Source organism: Bicyclus anynana, chromosome 19 (genome assembly GCF_947172395.1).
Source record: "Bicyclus anynana chromosome 19, ilBicAnyn1.1, whole genome shotgun sequence".
Classification (NCBI taxonomy): Eukaryota; Metazoa; Arthropoda; class Insecta; order Lepidoptera; family Nymphalidae; genus Bicyclus; species Bicyclus anynana.
In genome coordinates this window covers 2,113,246-2,130,657 of record NC_069101.1, presented here as the reverse complement: position 1 = coordinate 2,130,657, position 17,412 = coordinate 2,113,246, and the positions used below count along the sequence as shown (strand labels likewise).

The window sequence follows — 17,412 nt, the reverse complement described above, 5'->3', positions numbered from 1 at the left end:
ATATATAATTCCATAAATATATTTTTATAGACAACAGATTTTTATGTGACTAATATTTAAGTATTGTTGCTAATAAAGTTTGTTATTAATTACAATATAGTTTTATTTTTACTTTAAAAGTGAAAATTTAGGGTTGTATTTTTAATGCCACAATTAAAAAACAAAATATCCAATAATTAAAAAAAAATTTGGGGTGGGGGTTTGAAAAATAGATTCAGCAGCAGACAGGCAGATAGCCGATTCTCAGACTTACTGAATATGCATAAAAAATTTCATAAGAATCGGTCAAGCCGTTTCGGAGGAGTATGGGAACAAACATCGTGACATGATAATTTTATATATTAGATAAGAATTAAAAAAAAACTACACACACATATGCCGGGAGTGCAATGGACTGCCACGGGTAGTTCTGCAAAGTATTCGTACCATGCGAACTTCCGCGGATGAAGTCGCGGGCGTAGGATATCTATATCTTTATACTAGCTGACGCCGCGTGGTTCCCGTTTCCTTAGTAATTATTCGTTTCCATAGCCTATCTAACACTGAAAGAATTTTTCAAATTGGACCAGTAGTTCCTGAGATTAGCGTGCTCAATCAAACAAACAAATAAACTCTTCAGCTTTATAATATTAGTATAGATAGGTACTTATATTAAAACTGTAGCAAGTCCAATTCTATAAATGGAAGATATTTTGAAAATTTTAGTTGGCGGCGTATTATATAATCGATATTGAAGCCCAAAAATATTTTTGAATTTTTGTCTGCCTGTCCGTATTTTATGTTGACCGGGCATCACGCTGAAACTACTGAATGAATTCAAATGAAACTTGGCACGGTTTGAGATCATAATACGGAGAAGGTAGGTTATTTTAATTGCAAAAATAAGAAGAGGGTAAAATAGGGGTTGAAAGTTTGTATGAAAAGTCCTTCACTCTTAGTCTTATTTTCAATCATAAAAAAATACAAAAAATAATGTAATTCGAGATTTTTTTTAATTCAACCCCTAAAGGGGTTAAAAGTTTACATCGATCTCCACTCGGACGAAGCCGCGGGCGTAGGATAGGTATCTGTAATAACTTTCTCGTATGTATTAGTGTAGGTATCATATCTAGATAGATCTAGACTATAACAATGGCGGTCATCGAAACACAAAGACAATATAATCGGAACATCATACATGACTGCGTACAGCTAGTCACTTCATAACCCGGATTAAACATTCGTAGGTCTTCAATTAGTTGCCACAGACTAGTGAAAATTGATAGACGGAATTGTCATGTACCAATGGAAACTACTGTAAAATGAATACTGTAAAAAGTAACTTATGCACGTAACGTATTGTTTTTTTATTTGTCTATTTCCTGTACTTCAAAAAGCTCCTCTTTTTGGTACTTTGCTCTAATGTATTTTTATATTTTCTCAGATTAATGTTTCGATTTGGTGGAGTTCATTTTAAATGAGTACATATTTTGTGAAAAATTTAAAAAGAAATGTAAATATATACGCATAACACGCAAGTAAAGTATTAAATTTATATAAAAATATGTATATATTTTTCTATATGTATATCTTTTTTATTTTAATTTTACTGGCCGGTTTCCATCTATCATTTTCATGTAGTCTATGTTAGCGACTAGTATATGTGCAGTATTACCGTGGACGCAAGGGGGTTGAGCCGCTCTACATATTTCGACCACTCTAATAATATAAAACGCGATTACACCCCACAAAATCCGTTAATGCAATTATTCAAATTAGATACGACACAATAGGTATCGTTATACACAGTGCTCGTTATTAAAATTAGTTTTATTTTCGCCTAATCCGTAAACAGATCAGTCTTTTCCTCGTTCGCAAAAAAAAAAAATTGACGAAGTCCATAATGGATTTCGGTGAAATATTAATTATTAAAATGATAATTTAATTTAAACTAATTAATACTATAATGGTTATTTATTTAATGTTTAAAATAAATAAGCGGATAGATCTAGTTTCTTGCCATTGTGATTTGTTTTTTAATATTAAAGTGTTTGCAATCGATATGTAAGTGTGAAAGAAAACAACGGTTACCATAAATGTTTTATTCATTTAGTTTTAAAATAGGAATATAAAATGAAAATAAGTACATTTAAATTTAACTAAAAAATATTGTAAAAAACACAAGAATCTGTCTGTGTGTTAAAAAATAAATCAACATCTGTATTCTATTAAAATATCGTTCCAAATTTGATTATTAAAAAAACATTGCTCCATAGATATACTGTGCAGGGATTAAAAAAACATGTGGATTCCAGCTTTTTAAAACTCCATTCCAAATTTGAATTAAAAAATCCATTGTGACATAGATCTACGAAAAAGTAGATGCGGTTAAATTACAAGGATTGCAGAGATTATTTATATCGGATATCCCACAAGATGTTCAACTTGTACCAACATATAAAGTCTGGTGAGAAGGAGCAGAAGGAACCAGAGACCACGGGACACGACAGGTTCTACCAGGAACGGTCCAGGTCTAGTTTTAGGAAGAAGAAACGGCGCGGGGCGTGCCGCAGGGCCCAGTCGGCTGCAGAGTTTGATCCAGAGTCCGTTGCCGCTGCCAACAAGAGAGATGCTTTCCGTATACGATCCGTTTCTACGGATAAAGAGGAAAGTGAGGGTATGTACCCACTAACTACCCTGTGGTGTTTTATTTTTTTAATTTAGCCCTTGACTAGGATTGCCAACTGTACTATAATATAAAGCATTGTACTATATTTTGGGTTTGCGTACTTAATACTGTCGAAGAAATTATATAGTACCTGCGCAAAACCCATATTCGACTCACTGCTGAGCACTAGTTTTTTTTTTTCTTTTTTATTCTTTACAAGTTAGCCCTTGACTACAATCTCACTCTCTTAATGGTAAGTGATGATGCAGTCTAAGATGGAAGCGGTCTAACTTGTTAGGAGGAGGATGAAAATCCACACCCCTTTCGGTTTCTACACGGCATCGTACCGGAACGCTAAATCGCTTGGCGGTACGTCTTTGCCGGTAGGGTGGTAACTAGTCACGGCCTGAAGCCTTCCACCAGCCAGACCTGGACTAATTAAGAAAATCTCAGTCTGCCCAGCTGGGGATCGAACCCAGGACTTCCTTGTATATCCACCGCGCATATCACTGCGCCACGGAGGCCGTCAAAATGAGTCTCCTCTCAGAATGAGAGGGGTTAGGCCAATAGTCCACCACGCTGGCTGGCGGATTAGCTGACTTCACACACGTTGAGAATTCAGGTTTCCTCACGATGTTTTTCCTTCACCGTTTGAGACATGTGATATATTTTTTTTAATACACATGATTCGAACCTATGCCCTCCGGAATCGGAGGCAGAGGTCATCCACGATCAGTATCAGATGTTAATGATGATCGAGGCCGAAGGTTTAACATGCTATCTAAAGTTGTAATACTACATTTACAACTATCCTTGAAACCTTAATATTATAAATGCGAAAGGTCATTTATCACGAAATCTCGAAAACCGCTTAATGTACAAAGCTGTTTGGCAGGGAGGTAGTTTTTAGATAGTAGAGCTCCACTAAGAATGGATTTTGGATTAAGGAGTTTTAAGGGCGGACGAAGTCGCGGGCGTCCGCTAATATTCAATATTCACAGCCATATATATAGACGGTATTACCATAAGGGCACACGGGGTTCTAAGGGGGCCACGAAGGACTGACAATATCCTTCAAAATGTTGACTAAGGATATACCTAATAGAAGATTTGGCTCAACAAAATCTCAAAAGAAACTGTTATCGTAATCGTAACCAAAAAACCAGCAGCATTCTAATATTATTAATGACATATTACTGTATTTGATTACCTATAATAAATGGCTATATAAAAATAAGGAGCAAAAGCGAATTACCTACTTATAATTCGCTTTTTTTCGTTCCAAAAGGGCCCCAAATTCTTGTGTGCCCAAGGGCCCCAGCTTAGCTTAAGACGACGGTGTTCACAGCCTGACTCAGACTCGAAGTTGCACCTCATAGGCCACATAAGATTACCACAGAACCAACAAGCTACCTATGCCCACTCGTATGTAAAATTAAGCCTCATGTGCCTCATCATTTTACCAATAAAGTTAAACATACACGCCAAAACACAATTACCGCCTGTATCGATAAAGGTTTTCTTAATTGGTCCAGATCTGGCTGATGGGAGGCTTCTGCCGTAGTTACCACCCTACCGGCATAGACGTACCGCCAAACGATTTAGCGATGTCGTGTAGAAACCAAAAGGGGGTATGGCTTTTCATCCTCCTAACAAGTTAGCCCGCTTCCATCTTAGATTGCATCATCACAACAAGGTGAGATTATAGTCAAGGGCTAACTTGTAACGACCAACAAGAAAACAAGGGTAACCAAACCTACCTATAATAATAACTAGCGATCAAAATAAGGATGGGTATGTTTACTGACACAAAGGGATAGAACCCTAGTGCGTAACTTGTTCTAAATATTTAAAAATCTTTACTATACTAATAGCATTAACAACTGAGTCTTAGGGCCATAAATCATTTCTCTATATCTATCTCGCTTGCACTTATGGGTCTTATGGAGCCGTCTAGTGAAGGGTGTAACAATGAAAGACATATTATCGATAAGTAAAGTTTATTATCGTATCTTGTTCACAAAATTAAAAAAATTAACAATATTTGATTTAATATAATACATATTTCATATTATATAATTATTAACTAAATAAAATTAATCTTCATCTGAGTCTTCATCATCAGAATCTTCGTCTTCTGCCAAATTTATTATATATTAGTATCCATAGTGCGCAACGAGTAACACATGAATGTATTTATTTAATTGCAGTAAACACATTTATAGCAAAAAAAATACGCAATGCAATTACATTAGAAACCGACCAATCAGAATCGTCCAAATCATTATTGACTCATCATTAGCACGTGCGCAGGTAGCCGTTTATCGATAATTAGGGTGCGCAGGTAGGCGCGCTGCACATTCCTATCTTTTTTGACTTTTATGACCGGACGACTCAGATGATAATGCGCATACTATAGTCTCAGACCAACTATAGAAGGACCTGTATCGCACTCATAGTCACGAACAAAATTGTCTGTCACTTTCTAAGGAAAACGAGCTTAGATTTTGCATATATCTTATACTAAACTAGAAGTTTTTGCACGTTTTTTACACAATTCAATTACACAAAAAGAAATTTTTACGGAGCTCTTTAACCGACGAACACGATTACAACTATTTAACATCGATACTATAGAGACAGTTTTTGTAATCGCATTAGATCGTTGATCATATACTTTGACAGAAAAGTAACGTCTAGCGAGGCAGGTCTATACCATAATTGGTCTGAGTTACTAATAGATATATACACAAGTTAATGAACGGGACGGGATAACTCGCTTTTTAAAAATTGAAAATGAAAAGTGACACAAAGAAAAGTCAGGAAACGGACAACCGTTCGCTAAGAGCGTTGGTACAAAAGTGATTTTAATTCTAACTGAAAGTTTACATTAAGGTGATTATCTTAATAGCTACTGAAGACGATGAGCCTCCTGGAGCAGGCGTTACGCTGATATAACTCCTCCCCCCTTAAGCTTGAAGCACGATGAAGAAGAAGGCTGCTGCTGTTGTTCCTGCAACTGCAACTGCTGATGATTCTCTATCGTTGCTGGTAGTCCTCGACGACGACGAAGGTACCACCTCAGGATGACGGCTACGACGACAAGGGTCGCAATAATATATAAACAAAGGGTAGGCCAGCTGGGTGCGATATTAATTGTTGGTGTTTCTTCATTTTGCTGAATGATCTGCGTCTTCCTTAATAATTCATTTAAGTTATCCAGAGGGATGTCTTCCAGATGTAATGTTACTTGTGGGTTAATTTCCATTGAAGTGCTCGTTTGTGGCAAGGGGATGCTTTCCTTGATCTTTACAAATTTCAAGTGAGTTTGCAAACTCCTGCCAGCTATTTCTACGATGCATTTATTATTAATTGTTATAAGGACAACGCCATGGTTCCTTTGGTACTGGACATCATTCCCGCAGGTTGTCTTGATGACTTCTTCCTTTTTTATTATAATAATCCAGCTATTATCCTTTATTTGCTTTATCATATTATCTTCAAAATCTGCGGCAGCGTATGTGCAATTAGTTGGGTTTTCATGTTGAAGTAGCTGAGCGATGCAATCTTGAGAGTTTTTCAGTGATTTCCATTCCAAGTGACGGCAAATGGAGTTTTCCTCGGTGATCATCGAACACGGTTCGTGAGGATACGCGAACTTGTTGCTTCCCAAAATAAGGTAAGGATATTTTGGAATGAGGATAATATTTTGTTGATTGGGAATGGAATATAAGTGAAGTAAACTATAGGGATAGTTAGTTACTAACGGTATTTCCAAAACAAAGTTCAGCGACTCATTGGTGCTGTAAGCTTTAACTATTATAGATTTTTCTAATAAATGAATGTTTTCGACTGTTGGTGAATACGGTAATCGTAAGTTATTTTTATTAATATCCCTTTCTATTTTAATTAATTCAGATACTAGATAACTAGGATCAACCACGCTCGGATGCAATCGTCCTAAATGAGAGAACGTTAAAGCGTTTTCCAATGTGAGTAATCTATCAAAAATCTGTTGCAAAGCTATCTCTATCTGACTACATATGCTATTTATGTGCAATTGGTTATCTAAAGCTCCATTTTGCTTGTTTAAACCTTGTATTGCTTTAGATAACTTCCTTTGATTATTACTAATATTTTCCATGCTTTCCCACGAGTGGAAATCTGTACATTCCGAGAGCGCTTCAACAGCCCTTCCGGTTAGTTTGTTGCGTATCAAACAAGCGATGGTAGGTTGATCCCGGTTTTCTACAAGATCTAGTACACTCTCAACGCTACGTATAAAAAAGAGTAATGTCTTTTTATTGCCATCGTATGTGGGCAGTAAAAACGACAATGATTTAAATGTGAGAACATCAGCTCCGTTAGTTTTAGCGTCTTCCTGTGACATTTTTAGGTCTCAGTGAACACTAATTATATAAATATAAATAATAATAATAGAATTAATTGAAAGGAAATTTAACTTTCTAATTAATTGATTATAAGATGTTATTGGGAATAAAAGGAAAATCGGGAGCAAACAAATTATGAGCTTACCCCACGACCATGCCGACTCTAGGCTTGACAGATGCACCAACGGTTTTCTTTCTTCTCACTACCTTTTTCTTCTTCTTTTCTTGCTCGTTACCGACCCGAATATGTGTGTGTGTAGGTTCTTTAAGATCGCGTCACGGCTACCACTCGAAATTTACGGGGGTTTCGTTACCGCTTTGAATGAACACGATCTGTATCGACTGCGCCAGTTAATGAACGAGACGGGATAACTCGCTTTTTAAAAATTGAAAATGAAAAGTGACACAAAGAAAAGTCAGGAAACGGACAACCGTTCGCTAAGAGCGTTGGTACAAAAGTGATTTTAATTCTAACTGAAAGTTTACATTAAGGTGATTATCTTAATAGCTACTGAAGACGATGAGCCTCCTGGAGCAGGCGTTACGCTGATATAACTCACATTTGTTTATATATACGACGTATATATAAACAAATTAATTACCTGTCCTATATGATATTTGATTTACCTGTCCTAATGATATTTTAATGCTTTTCGTAATTTAGATTTAGTTGAAACACTTGAAATAAATCTATATAATATGTCTGTACATCTATACATATAATACTAGCTGACGCCGCGCGGTTTCACCCGCGTGGTTCCCGTTTCCTTAGGAATACGGCGATAATATATATAGCCTATAGCCTTCCTCGATAAATGGGCTATCTAACACTGAAAGAATTTTTCAAATCGGACTAGTAGTTCCTGAGATTAGCGCGTTCAATCAAACAAACAAACTCTTCAGCTTAGTATAGATATACATAATATATCTATATCTATACTAAGCTGAAGAGTTTGTTTGTTTGATTGAACGCATAATAGATATACATAATACATATTATTAAAAATGTTCTTCGTCGTGTACTGTCTGTCTGTCGGCCATAAAATGAAAGACTACTGAACGGATTTTCATGCAATTTTCACAAATTTTTTTTATATTATGATTTATAACAAAAATTCTGGTATAGGCATATTTTATTTCTGGTATTGATCGAAAAATGTCGTTAAATGATGGAAGTGTTGGAAAAACACCCCCAGTGAGCTATTATCGGAAACGCTGTCTAATTCATTGGAGTTATGGTAAAAACGCAAACAACTGTGAAATACTCATATTTTATTGATCAAACAAATAATATAAAAAGTCAGCGATAGCATACAATGTCTATCTTTATTTATCGTCAAAAAACGAACGAAATCGGGAGCATCCGCTAGTACGCACGATATAAATATAATGGGACTTTGATACAAAAATTATTCGTATAGTTATCTCTATTTTGTGTATAAGGTTGGACCTGTTCTGATGAGATTTTAACCGATTTTAAAAAAAAGGAGGACGTTGTAAATGTATGTTTTTTTTGTTTGTTACCTCAAAACTTCGTCATTTCTTAACCAATTTTGAAAATTCTTGTTTTGTTTGAAAGAGTATACTTCCAAATTGATTCGATTTAATTTTCATGAAAATCGGTTCTGTTATTTTGTGTTAAAATGAAAATAACGAAATTGCTCGTACCGTGGCGCTTTCGTTAACTATGCTAAAAACAGAATAATAAAATCTTTTTAATAAAAAAATTGGACCGACATTGGATCACAAAAAAAAATTAAAAAGCGAAAAATAACATCGTATGTGCTACCTTCTGATCACTTTGAAGGCGGTGCCAACACAGTGATACATTAACTAAAGCCTCATACTTTTACAAAGGTTCTCCATAGCTGAGTTAGAGCAATCATTAATAGGTAGGTAGCTACTTTTTTTAATTGTGTAAATTATTTTTCTACTACAATTAAAAAAGATTAAAAATGTTTTATTTTGATCAGTTTAAAAGCAGGGTACTTAAACAAAACGTGACGGACGACAAAAAGAGTGATCCCACAAAAGTTACTACTGTGTTGTGGAGATCAACACTCTCCATCAGAGATACATACATACATACATACATAGTTTTGTAATAAAAAAATAATTTTAAACGATTTGTGAACTTATAAAAGTAATGCGTGATTATGTGTGAGTGAGTGTGTCTGTGTGTGTCTGTACAGAACCATTGAATTGAAGTGATTTACGGAGATCGTGATTGTGTGAAAAATTGGTTAATGTTTATTTCTACCGCTAAACTTCATGCTTTTAGGATGCCATTGGCAAAGTAACATCGGAATCGGACTTCGAGAGGTGGGTAGATGCCTGATGCAGATGGCTCAATACATTGCTTAGATTGACGGGCACATAGCCGTTATAGCAATACATATAACTATAGAAGTTAAGCTTATAATTGAATTTAAATTATAAATAATCTTTCATAAGATATTATAAGAGTCATGCATATTACGAATCACGGTCCATTAACTCCTATTATTATGATACTATTAATTGCATTACATGCTATTACCTACTTATGTCTATAAAAAACTGTATCCATGTCTTTATTTAAAAACAATCTCCCCATTTCCTATTAAATTAAACGAAGCTTGATATAGATATTGAAGGAGAGGGTACGACAATAGTCCAAGAGGCAGGGATCCAGTCTTTCAACCTAGGTGGTATTAGTTTCATTTTCTTATTTGTCGGTTCCGCAGAAGAGAGCTCTGAGCGTGCGCCGCTGGTGGCGCACAAGATAGACTCGCTGGCCAAGCTGCTGTTCAACAAGTCGCTGATGGGCTCCGGCTCCGGCAAGTCGTCGCCGTCAGAGCCTGCCGCCTCACCCAAGTGCGTATCTTTCAGCAGAGAGCTCTGAGCGTGCGCCGCTGGTGGCGCACAAGATAGACTCGCTGGCCAAGCTGCTGTTCAACAAGTCGCTGATGGGCTCCGGCTCCGGCAAGTCGTCGCCGTCAGAGCCTGCCGCCTCACCCAAGTGCGTATCTTTCAGCAGAGAGCTCTAAGCGTGCGCCGCTGGTGGCGCACAAGATAGACTCGCTGGCCAAGCTGCTGTTCAACAAGCCATTAATGATCATTTTCATTGCTATATTTAATGTTAGTTGATTAACTATATGTATATTTTCCTCACCAGACACTGTGAGCGGTCTATGGAGAGTTCTGTTGCGTTGGCGATCTGCAATGAATATTTGGCGCACACTCCGAGGTAAGTGTTGTTGTTTTGATAAGGAATGAGGTACTAACTAGGAAATCTATTAGCAGTGTTGGGCTCAAACGCAATTTTCACGGGTTTTTTTTACTGGGTTTACTTGGAAGAGGTATAAATGTATTCTACGCATTCCTCCGACAGATCTACGAAACATCGTATACCGGAACGCTTAATCGCTCGGCGGTACGTCTTATCCGATAGCGTAATAGGTAACTAGCCACGGCCGATGCCTGTCACCAGATCAGACCTGAGCCAAAGAAATTATATCCGAAAGTCTCTCTTGCATCTCAGCATCAATCAACTACCAGTACGTCAGAGACTTCGTCAAAATATCATGGAAAATGACAACGATGATACGAGTCTATTGCTTAAACTCACCATAACGCATTTAACCGGAATCTTTTAACTTTCAGGTATGACATGTTGTCACCACTGAACCCCATAGGAGCACGCGGCAGCAAGAAGTGGTTTGCGATACACGATAACTCTATCAAGGCTGACAGACTTCTCATACTGGTCAGTACTAAGGACTTCATTAATTGTTACATACAACAACAAAACATCCAAAAATAGAACTATGCACTTGCCAATCCAAATAGAGCGAAGTCTGTGTTAAGGCTAGCGCTGGTATTAAAAAGAAAATGATAATATAACTAGGTATACGACAGCTTGTTGGCTTAGTGTTTAGTCTGTGCGTTCGGATTACCCTCTCCTAAAAGGAGAAAGGCCCCACTAAATGGTCAACATTTAGTGGGATAAAAAAGCAGACACTATATCCATAAAAACTATCCATGAAATATTCATCATTCTATTCTAAGCAAGAGTCTCCGCTCAAATCCACAGGGGTTATGCTAATAGCCCAATACGCTGGCCCAATGCGTATTGCCAGACTTGATACACGTAATAAATTAAGAAATTTCTCAGGTATGCAAGTTTCCTTACGAAATTTTTGCCACACCATTTAAGGTGGATATTCTAAGTACTTAATACCCTTATTGGTGCAGTCAATAAGAATAGGGATGGCATTTCATATTTAGACTCAATTATCTCACCTTTTGCACTTATCCAGATGCCCTTAACGAGCCAGTGCCCCATAGAACCCAACGAGACATCCCGTGGGCTCATCATGGAGCTGTTCCGTGCTCTCCACCACCCGTACATCTACCCCGTGCTCGACGTGGAGTTGTGCAGTGGACACGCGCTTGCAGTGCTACCGTATTGCTCCAGGGGAAGTCTGAAGGATCTCATATACAAGGTATATGATGAGGACCTTCACGAATTAATCTGCTATAACCAAAACTAGACGTTGGCTGCTACATTGCTGACTATCGGCTGACATAATAAGGAAAGTCAGCAGTTTTTATACAACCACACCACATACTCAACCGTCAGCAGTTGCCACAAGCTATTGTTTGTGGTAATTAGCCGTCCAGACTACGGACTTGGTCATGCATGCCAGTCTAGCTTTTGCGTCTAAATTAACTCCCGAGTAAAAGATTTTTGGAGATCTATTTTCGTGCCGTGGAGAAAAAATATCTATGAATTATTTCACTATGGCTAGTTGCCTCGACTGATAACGGAAAACCTTGCTCATTTTTGCGCAAAGGATCAGCCTGGATGTCCATGTGGAAATGCATCCAGTGTTCTTGCCACCATTTCACGTGAGAATAATACCTATGTATTATATATTATAAGGATAAGTTAACATAACTTTGTTATTTCGTATTTAATTCCGATGAAAACCACTTAAGTTTCAGTCGGTTTTCTATATCAGTATCATCATCATCATTGGACTATTGTGATCTTGTTTGCTTGCTCACCCTGATTATTTTTAATATTCTAGAGTACATGGAACGACGAGTACCTTCGCAAATACGACGCAGTGGGCGTGGGCCTGCCGCCCACCCAGGTGGCGAGATTCGGGCGCCAGATCCTGGAGGGTCTCCTTTTCCTCAAGGAGAAGGGTTTCCCGCCCTTCCGTCACCTGCACACCGGCAATGTGATGGTGCAAAACGGCGTAGCCAGGTTTGGACTTTACGGATTTGAGACTAGTTAATTTAAAGTTGTTTTGCAGCCTTTCTGCTAATCCAAAAAAATTGCGGGAATGGTCCCTGTACTTGTTGGGCAGTTTCAGTATTTAAGTCGTTAAAGCTCCTTAAAAGCGAAATCACAAGCACAAAAGAAACGCGAAAGCGAACACCTACCACCATAGATTTAAAAGTCGGTAAGGAGTATATTATAATTCTATGCCTACCACAATACACAGTACAACTATTACTTTTAAGCACGAGTTATAGAACTTTGCGACGCGAAACACTGCATGCCGATAGGAGAAACCTCTGGTCCAAGATATTTTTTACCAGTTTACACTAGGTGTAAAAGTTTAGACGAACGACGTTGGACCATTCACAAATGGGACATCATCATCGACGTCATCTTCGAATTGGGATAGGTTTCACCCTGAAATTCCTTAGCAGAGTTCTAGCTTGATCTGTTGCGTTTGGTCTTATATACGAGTACGTAGGTGACATCGGAAATCAGCCGTCCGAGGTAGACTACGTCGACGGTTGACTCTTCTAGAATCTTTGATTGTGACGGAGTCAGTTTTTAGCTAGCGGGTTCTGTGTAACTATAAGGTATTTGTGTTGTTAGGATGTGCGGGCTGGAGAACACACTGGTGGGCGCCGTGCCGCCGCCGGCCGCGCGCACGGCGCCGGCGGAGCGCGTGGAGACGCTGCTGCTCGGGCATGTGCTGTTCGAGATGTGCGCCGGCGCTGACACCGACCTCACGCTGCTGCGCGAGCTCAGCGGCAACTACTCGCAGGTGATGAGCTACACGCCTACTGCCGGAGATCTATAAGCCTAACATCATCATCATCAAATCAGCCGATGGACGTCCACTACAGGACATATGACACACTCCTGAGCCGCCTGCATGCCGCCAGTCCAGCCGCTTGATGTCGTCAGTCCACCAACACTGTGCTTTCTAGTCGCTATTCCATTACCTTGGGACTCCGACGTCCATCGGCTAGTAGAACTATGTACCCCGCCCATTGCCACTTCAGCTTCGCGACTCGTTGAGCTATGTCGGTGACTTTAGTTCCTCATTTCTGATTCGATCACGCAGAGATATTCATAGCTCGATCCATCGCCCTGTGTGATTTTAAATCTTCTAATGAGGCCCATAGTTAACGACCAAGTCTCGTAACCATAGGTCATCACTGGCAACTCAAAGACTTGTCAACGACAACTGAGTAATTTCGGACGAAAAGAGCATGCGAACAATGAAATATCTCGTTAAGAGAAATGGACAAATGTCAACCGATGGCGACGCAACCGGAAATATCGCCTTCTCTTCCATAATTGGGACGAAAGAGTGCTGGAATAGGACTGGGTAAGCTTCGTCGCCATTGCAGCTCTTATTAGAAACGAAGCGAAACGTTTCGCGACGGGTTGGTCGACTGGATGTCGAAAACTAAAGGATGATATTGTTCATAGAATCTCACTGTTCTGTAGTAAGATGGAGACATTGGATTGTTATGTGAACACTGTCCAAAGTAAGGTGACATTTACTTGTTCCGTCAATTAAAATAGAAATATCTTCCCCCCAGGTGGTGGAAATCATAGAGCTGATCTTCGGTCCCCGGCCACCGTCGTTGCATGAGCTGTTGCTGTGCGAACTGTTCCGGAAAATAGATTTACGGGAAATGAAGGGATCTTGCTTACCGGTAAGTTAACGACGCTCATAACAAAAATGTTCACGACATTATTCCTTAAGTTGTATTGCCTGTCTTTCGGTTTTTTACCGAATATATTTCGGGGAGTGCTCACGGGATCTTTTCAATCTAGTCCCTCCATCCCCATTCTACCACAGAACAGCGAGACACCGTGCAAATTGGCATCCTTTTGTTGTCGATGTCCAGTCGACTCGAACAGCGAAGATGTGGAATGCCCTTCCGGCTTCTGTGTTTCCTAACACATATGATTTGTGCACCTTCAAGACAAGAGTGTTAGGCATTTTCTAGGCAAGCGCGCTCCAACCTAGACCTCATCATTGCTTTCCACCAGGCATGATCGTAGTCAAGCGCAAGTCTGAATAATAAAAAAATGTCAGAGTGAACTTCGTAATAATTTCGAAACTTTGTGCATTTAGATTAAATATAATTTTAATATCCTTTATCGACTATGATGACTTTGTCGACAGGGCAGTAGATACTACTCCTTTTACTCACATATCTTCTACCACACACTCTAACTTTCAGAACTTCAGCCAACGTCTGTCGGGGCCGTGCCTGGCGCTGCTGAACGAGGTGGCGCGTAGACAGCCTGGGGCCAGGGACGACAGCTCCGACCCCTGCCCCCCTAGCACTCCCCCACCGCGCAGGTGAGGAGTAACGATCTTTCTGTATCCAGAGGTTTCTGGATACAGAAACCATCACCATCATCATCTGTGTCAGACAGGACACAAACCTTTCTCTTAAGAATTTATGCAAAAGTAAGAAATTTATGAGGTTATGTTAAAAAATATTTCGTAACTAAAATATTTCGTTGCCTTTAAATCTATACTTATAATAAATCTGTAGAGAGGTCAATTCTGTACATAAAATATATTTCCAAATCAGGGGGTAATTAGTGATCGATGCTGATGCCAAAAACGCAATCAGTAAAATTTTTGTCTGTCTCTATGTTCGCTATAAAAAACAAAAAAATACTTACTCGACGGATGGTAACTAAACTTGGTACAATTATTCTTCATACTCCTGGGCAGGTTATGGTATACTTTTCATCACGCTAAGATCTAGGAGCAGAGATGTGAAGAGAAATGTTGGAAAAACGGGAGAAGTTACTCCATTTTTACAGCGATACTACTGTAAGGGCTGGATTAAAGAGGTCTAAGGGCGGACGAAGTCGCGGACGTCAGCTAGTAAATAATAATAGGAAACATTTCATAATAAAAAAATCCTTATTTTGATTTTTTATACTTTTCCAGACGATATGTAGTGGAACAAGATTACACAGAAGAGTGGGTGCATCAGTGGTGACCGACCCTTTGCGACCTGCACTAGTAACTATTAGGACCAGCACATATCTGGCACAGCGTAGCTTTGATCAGTTATTGTGGATTAGGTGCTAATACGAATAGATACTGGACTTTGTTTAATTCCATTTTTCTAGGCTTTGTTTGTTACGCTGCCTCGGCATATATGTTCCGGCCCTTACGGAGCGTCCATAAAATAAAGACTGTAAGCGATTAGAAGCGATTATATGAAAGTGCAAGATTGACACATCAACACATTTACAGTTTCCACCATGTGTCTGTGTCGTAGACAGGGAAAGTAATAGACGAATAGATAGCAACTGTCGCACTCCCTAAAAAAAATGCGTGGACTTTGTAAAGAAACGAGGCAAAGTGATTCAGTGTTATGACGCGTGCTTCTTTTTTCATAACGGGTCAAACAAGTTGATAATTATTGTCGTTCAGTCCTAGAGTTTGGCTAATGAAAGTAGAGACTGAAATCGCCCGCCAAGTTAAAATAAAATCGGAGTAAATTCTCAAAATTATAGTGCAAATATTGGAATAACTGAGTTTAATACTTATTGCATATGTAGTAATGTATTCACAAACAAAAAAAAAAAATTTAAACAAACTATGAAAACGCATGTTTTTTTTAATTTGTTCAAATAATTTTTAAATTTGGCGGCCGTTTTCAGTTTCTATTTTCATTAGCCAAACTCTAATAGATTTTATGTTTTTATTAAAAAAATAAATGAACGTAGTGTGACAAAAAAATCGCAACATGTAAAATTGTTAGATATTCTAAATAACCAATTTGCTTATTAAATGGGTTCAGTGTAGTGTGTTTTGGTGTGAAAATCTAACATATTTGACTTCACATCCAGCAAGCATTCAAAGCAAGAGAGAATAGGCATCTTCTACGTAAGCGCGCTCCAACTTAGACCACATTTACTGCTTTTCATCAGATATAATTATTGTAGTCAAGCGGGAGCCTACCCTTCATAAAAAAACTCAACATTACGCCAATCAGTCATCTATTTCTTTCTCTGTCTACGAATTAAAGTAACGTCGTTCATTACAGTATGCAAATGTGTTGTCGTGCAAGGGCCTGTAGCCATGTGGCACGTCGATTCTCTTTCTACAAACGCTAACGCTTCGAAAACTAAAAAAATGTGTGAGAATGACAGATCCGATCGCTAACTTGATCACGTGACCTGTCGATAACAAATGTCATTAATCGCATATTTTTTTTAATTTGCGAAGCGTTTGTGATTGTAGGAAGAGAATTTGCGTGCCACATTGCGAGCAGAAGCTTCAAAAGTGGATTTGAAAAATAACAAAACCAATGTTGAACAAAGGTTATGAAAGTTAAGATTCACAACATTTGTCAGGACAACTTAATTAACAAATCAAACTGTAACCAAAAGAAGGCCCTAGAATGGAAGAGATAAACCTTGAGTGGAATCACGCACTTGTGAACGCTGTGTGTATGGTTGAAGACTAGTATTTGATAGTTAACAAACACTCCCATTTTCCACTCAAGTCACTCTCCCCGCCTATCCCAAGTAACCCATAAAGAATTACACTACAAGAAATGTGAATGGCTAGAACGCCACGAGCATACTGAAGCCGACAGTACGACGAGCACCTTATATCGCAAGTCGTTCCGACCAACCGATCGCTACTCCTCTCTAAATCCCTACTCTTTACGAAAACAAGTCTCGCCACCTAGCGTCGGCACGAGCCAACACGAGATCGGGCTACGTCATATCCGTCTCAGACTACTATTTCCTCCACTATTGGTACTAATATTTTTAAGAGGTAAAGTTTGTGAGGTTGTAGGGGTAATCTCTGGATCTACTGAACCGATTTTGCTATATTTTGTCCCCATATTCCTATGCGAACAGAAACTACGCGGAGAAAGTTATGATTATAACGCAGTCTACTATTTAGAGGTAACATTCCACTTGTTACAATTTACATAGTAGATTTGTATAGAATATTAGATATATTGTAATTAACTATGACTATGGTATGTTTAGTAATTTAATAGATTAAAACATATTAAAAATATATTATACAAAACTGCTATTTATAGAGAGTTTTCTTTGTTTCCCTGTCCTCA

General features: G+C 38.5%; 1 protein-coding gene across 2 annotated transcripts; it reads left to right on the top strand.

Annotated features, from left to right (window-relative positions):
* Positions 1 to 1,637: 1,637 nt before the first annotated feature.
* On the top strand, positions 1,638 to 17,382 carry LOC112056265 (slowpoke-binding protein). 2 transcript variants are annotated; one of them, XM_052887442.1, is made up of 10 exons: positions 1,638 to 2,656; positions 9,765 to 9,894; positions 10,196 to 10,267; positions 10,684 to 10,786; positions 11,340 to 11,525; positions 12,114 to 12,295; positions 12,923 to 13,094; positions 13,882 to 13,998; positions 14,533 to 14,654; positions 15,261 to 17,382. In XM_052887442.1, exons 1-10 carry the CDS (start codon positions 2,362 to 2,364, stop codon positions 15,310 to 15,312), a joined length of 1,431 nt encoding a protein of 476 aa, XP_052743402.1. In that variant the 5' UTR covers positions 1,638 to 2,361; the 3' UTR covers positions 15,313 to 17,382. The 2 variants fall into 2 exon arrangements, with proteins under 2 accessions (XP_052743402.1, XP_052743401.1); XM_052887441.1 differs by lacking the exons at positions 1,638 to 2,656; positions 9,765 to 9,894 and adding an exon at positions 9,909 to 10,039.
* The last annotated feature ends 30 nt before the right edge of the window (positions 17,383 to 17,412 follow it).